General features: G+C 50.0%; 1 protein-coding gene across 1 annotated transcript; it reads left to right on the plus strand.

Moving 5' to 3' along the window:
• Positions 1–542: 542 nt before the first annotated feature.
• LOC119368623 (VQ motif-containing protein 31-like) lies at positions 543–1,586 on the plus strand. The gene has a single exon (XM_037633830.1). The coding sequence runs from the start codon at positions 720–722 to the stop codon at positions 1,353–1,355; it is 636 nt and encodes a 211-aa protein (XP_037489727.1). The 5' UTR covers positions 543–719; the 3' UTR covers positions 1,356–1,586.
• Positions 1,587–5,056: the final 3,470 nt, after the last annotated feature.

Genomic DNA, 5,056 nt, shown 5'->3' on the forward strand with positions numbered 1-5,056 from the left:
CCTCGCGCAAGCATGTACACCGTGGTCTATACTCCACGGGCGCCGGCCGGCCGTCCAGCCAGAGCCAGGCGGACACCGCACTGCACCGCACCGGCCTCGCTCTGTCGGCACGCATCTAGCCCAGTGCATGCGCTGATGCACCATGTACTACACCTCAAGGGTGAAGAAGCCTCATGACTCATGAGACAAGAAGAAGCGACACCACCATGCTCCATGTTCATATCAACGGACCTCTCGCCGCGCCGTATAGTTTCGTACGCGTGCGTAGCTATCTATGCGCCTATGTGCACGCCTCATGGTCCAGGCGAAAAGATGGATCCTTCTGCGCCAGGCACATGCATGTACATCCATGTGGGTCGATGGATGGATGGCAAGCCTCGAGCAGTCGTCGTCGTCGTTGTGGTGACATGTTACATGTACTACTAGTACGTACGTACTCGGCCATGGACATGCACGCACGGCAATAAAGAGAGGCAAAGGTTGGGAGCTCGCAGAAAGAAAGGAAGAAAAGACCCTCGTCCTACGAGCGATGGGTGGATCCCTACGCTCTTTAATGCACCCTTTCTGTCCCTTAAAAAGGCAGGCAGCCGGCGAGCCCTCTTCCATTCCGTCCGCCTCGCCCTCGCATGTGCTGCCACACACCGCCTCGCCTCTCCTGCCGGCCGCCCGCTTCTTCTTTAGGTAGGTAGGTAGCTTAGCTAGCTTGCTCGGTTGATCTCATGCCGTCGTCGTCGTCCCCTCGCGCGCCGGCGCCGAGCAGGGGTGGTGGCTCGGCGGCGGCGAGGGGCTGCGTGGACATGGACGCCAACACCACGTTCGTGCAGGCCGACCCGGCCACGTTCCGCGCGCTCGTGCAGAGGCTCACGGGCGCGCCGGGGGGAGCTGCAGCCGCGGCGGCGCAGGCTACCGAGAGGCAGCACGCCGCGGGCGCCGCCATGGTGCCGGTGGTGCCGATGAGGCGGCCTAAGCTGCAGGAGAGGCGGCGCGCGACGCCGGCCAGGCTGGAGCTCGCCCGGCCGCAGCCGTTCTACTACCACCACGGCCACCAGCACCACCATCACCACCACCAACACCACCACGGGCTCATGCCATACTCGCCGGTGTCGACCATGGACTACGCCCACATCTCCTCCTCCTCCTCGTCACCCTCCCCGTCGCCGCCCTCGTCGTGCTCCTGCGGGGTGGTGATAAGCAAGGAGGAGGTGGAGAGGGAGGAGAAGGCCATCGCCTCCAAGGCCTTCTACCTGCACTCATCACCAAGAGCCGCCCCCGGCGCCGGAGGCGACGCCGCCGAGAGGCCCAAGCTGCTGCCCCTGTTCCCCGTCCACTCCCCACGGGGCTCCTCCTTCGCCTAGCTCTAGTAATTAGCCATCACCTCTAGGCTCTAGCTAGACTCCGGTCAACCCCGCCATTAATCCCCACGACCGACATGCCGTGTTTAATTCTCTGTACCACCTAGCTGTTTCACATTAGATGATCCATGACCGGACCAGTGTTGCTTCCTAATTATGCTTGATTTGGTTGCTCAACTCTTGCTTTCTCTCTACATTTCCATTTTCCCACTAATATTACATCCATTCGTGCAAGTCTTAATTTCATTTCTTTACACACAAGTACTCCAAGTATCTTAAGCATAAAAACCTGCGGTCAAAGCTATTTATTGCCTTGTTTCATTTCCACGCATACAATTGCTAAACATAGAAACTGAGGTCAAAGTGCCTTTTTTTCGAAAAGGAGGAGATCTCGGCCTGTGCATCAGAGCTATGCATACGGTCACGTTTATTAAAAAAACAAATAAGTTCAATACAGGTCTTGAAGTCTGAGGTCAAAGTAACTACTAACTGCCTTTTGAAAGAAGAAGAAAAAATCGTCCTCTAAGAGAAGTCAACAAACTTTGGGAAAACGTACGAGAAAGGCATCATCGACCAATTGCCCGAAAGGCGCATGTGATCTTTCAGCGCGAGCTGCGCGTAAGTTTCGAACATTATCTATCTGCCCATGCATGAACGGAGGGAGCTGATTGACATCTTGCGATCGTGTTGTTGGTCACGAAAGTTGGGTAGGAATCGGATGCCGACGTCAATTGGTTATTCGATCTCCGCTCTTGCCCGCCTGTGGGGAGAGGGCAGCAAACATAGATCTTTCCGCATCTTGCATGTGGGGGGCCGTGGAATATATTTCGTGGGTGCGCCTAGAAGATTTAGTACTAGCAGTCACGGGCACCATGCCGGAGGGTGGTCTACGTACACGCATGTTGTTATGAATCGGATGTGTGGTGGGTCGGATAGGGTTTGTGCGTCAAACGTAGTATTCATTTGGAATTAATAGATGTTTGACGATTGTTGGAGCATCTTTAACTGGACTCCAAATCCTTGGTATGTCCGTGTGGATAGCTTGGACACTGCCCAGACGAATAAACGTCATCCAACTAGCTTTCTCATATTCAAGCCGTATGTTCGGGTTGTCCAACACGCCTCAAACTCAGCCTATATGTGAAGCGAATTTGGGGTCATCGGGACGAGTCCACCATGTCGGATCTAACAGGAACAAATACACCACAAATCTCTCAAAATTGACCAAATCGACCGACTCACCCACTCTATCCTTCCCTTCTAGCGTCCATGTTGCCGACGTCGACTCCTGCCACCATGGAGAATGGCTCGGCCGAGTTCATGGGGTCCCTACCGTTGGGAATAAGGCTGAGACCATCGCCAACAAGGAACAGCTAGCATACCGCATACCCGACAATGCACCCGTGAGAAGGCCGAAAAGGAAGTTGCGGTGAAGGACGCATTGACGTGGAGTTTGCCATGTCTGCTCTAGCGTCTTCCGCCACGCCCGCTCCCCACGTCGTTCGGCTTCGCAATGGCTAGGCATTCCAGATGCCTTCACGCAAGAGTCAGACGCTTCCCTGGATACAGTGTATGAGTCTCTAGAACTCCAACGGATGTGGACAATGTTCGGAACCTCGAGTGTTGGACATGCAAACCAACTATTCGAGGAAATTCTTCAACCTGATATGCAATTTTTTTGCCCCATATGCATTGTTGGGACCGATTTTAATATGGTAGTTTCAGTGTGATGCACGTTTAGGACTCATTCATGATGGATATGATAAATGATGGTCAAGGTGGAGGAACAGGCAGACATGGGACTGAATCAGGGAGGAATAGACACTTGAGGGGGAGAATTGGGAGAAGGATAGGATCATGCATGAGGGCGCGACAAGCAAAATGTCCACCACATATACAAACATCTTCTGCAACAACCGGGGGAGGGGGTGGTGAAGAAAATGGAGGAGAAGACAGAGCAAAGGTACAAGCTCTTCTTGAATGTGCGAAGCGAGAGGATGGACCCCGACTGGGAAAGGATGCACAGGGGGATGGCAATTAAGAGGGAGAGGATGGGCATGTACAAGATAGGGAAAATGGCAAAAAATGGAAGCTTGACAAGGCAAAGACATATGAGATAATTGAGCATGCAAAAGAGAATGTGAGGCTAGCAAGGGTCACAGAGGAGTCGATATTATGTTGGGGAATGTGTGCCTCTTGGATGAGGAAAGTAAACAAAAGGAAAAAAGATCGACGAGCACAATAACACAGTTAATTCAATTGTGTATCACCTATTTATGAATTGTTGAATTTTATTTCCCGTGAAGTATTTGGGATGGTGTTGAAATGTTGAGTGTTACACGACGGGGGAACTGGGATTTTTTAACTACATCCAGGATAGTTACACAATGCACTAGGAGGCAAGATGGTCTTTTCACCTCACACTTAACCCCATTACTGCCCAAAATGGATAGAAGTAGCATATAAGGAACAAAAAACTACTTTAGGTGTCAAATAGGGAAGAAAATTTTGTTATGGGCCAAATAGGGAAGCAAATTTTAAGAAAGGGCCAAATAAGGAATTCTCTCCATACTCACATTAACCAAGTGTGGCTAGAGATGCTCTTCGGTCCATCGTCTTCCTTTCAAAAATATGTATGTTACGATCATGGTACTTGGTTTTCATTTCACACATGTGGTGAAAGAAAGTCGAACAAATTCATCGAGATCATTATTACAACATTTCAGCTAATCACTTTCTCACACCAAACGATAAAAGCTAGCCAAAAGGTCCATGAGAGTGTGATCTTGGTGGGCATTGATTCCGTAGCCATGGTTATTAGTTGTGACATGTCACACTTTAATTTCTTAGGGCACATCCAACGATGATCTTTAAAATGGACACTATTTGTCCGTGTACTGGTTCGGACCAGTTCGTGGACATTGATGTAGGAGCCGGTCAACGAACCATGTCCCATAAATGTCTATTTACACACATGAGCATGTCGCGGTTGAGGAAAGAGAGGGGATGTCCGGATGTCCAACGTTGTGGCTTTTGGTTGGCTGGACGTATGTCCGACTCCCCCAAAGCCCTCCAACTTTGCTTCTGGTTTGCCCTAATTTGACGTCCGGATCAGTTCGTTGACATTTAAGGGATAGCATTGGATGACAAAAAGTGTCTGGACTCCCGCAAAGGACATATAGGGGCGATTTGAGGGTCCACGTTGAAGATACCCTTATGTGTCCTTCCTTTTTCCTTTTTTCCATAAATTTATCCATATAAATTTTGAGAAAGCTCGGCTACGGCTAGTAAGAAAGGATGCTCTATTTCTACTTGGAGCATCATCGCCGAAAAATAGCACTAGCTAGTGTACTGGCCTCTTATATTCCAAGGACTTCTGCAAGAATTTTAGAGGATTGTAATCCTAATGTCAAGTCTAGGACTTGAATTCTAGTGTGTTGGGAATACCATTCTTCTCCTAACCATACAACCACAAGTTTCTGGATTTATTTCCGGCCTTTTGACGATGTGCATTCAATGGAAGGAGACATTCCCGTCAACTAGAAAGACGCATGTGATGACTTCGTCAATCTCAAAATGATGTGTCGGGTCGGTCTCTCGAAGGTGCTCATAAGGGTAGATTGTGCGTGTGTGTGCGTTCATAAAGTTGAGTGTATGCTTGTGTACGTGAGCGACTTCGATTGTACTATGTCAAAAAAAAGTCC

The sequence above is a fragment of the Triticum dicoccoides genome, chromosome 2B (assembly GCF_002162155.2).
Source record: "Triticum dicoccoides isolate Atlit2015 ecotype Zavitan chromosome 2B, WEW_v2.0, whole genome shotgun sequence".
Taxonomy (NCBI): domain Eukaryota; kingdom Viridiplantae; phylum Streptophyta; class Magnoliopsida; order Poales; family Poaceae; genus Triticum; species Triticum dicoccoides.

Bases quoted from the DNA above. Each gene is read 5' to 3' on its own strand.
- LOC119368623 (XM_037633830.1), top strand. From the start codon at position 720: ATGCCGTCGTCGTCGTCCCCTCGCGCGCCGGCGCCGAGCAGGGGTGGT.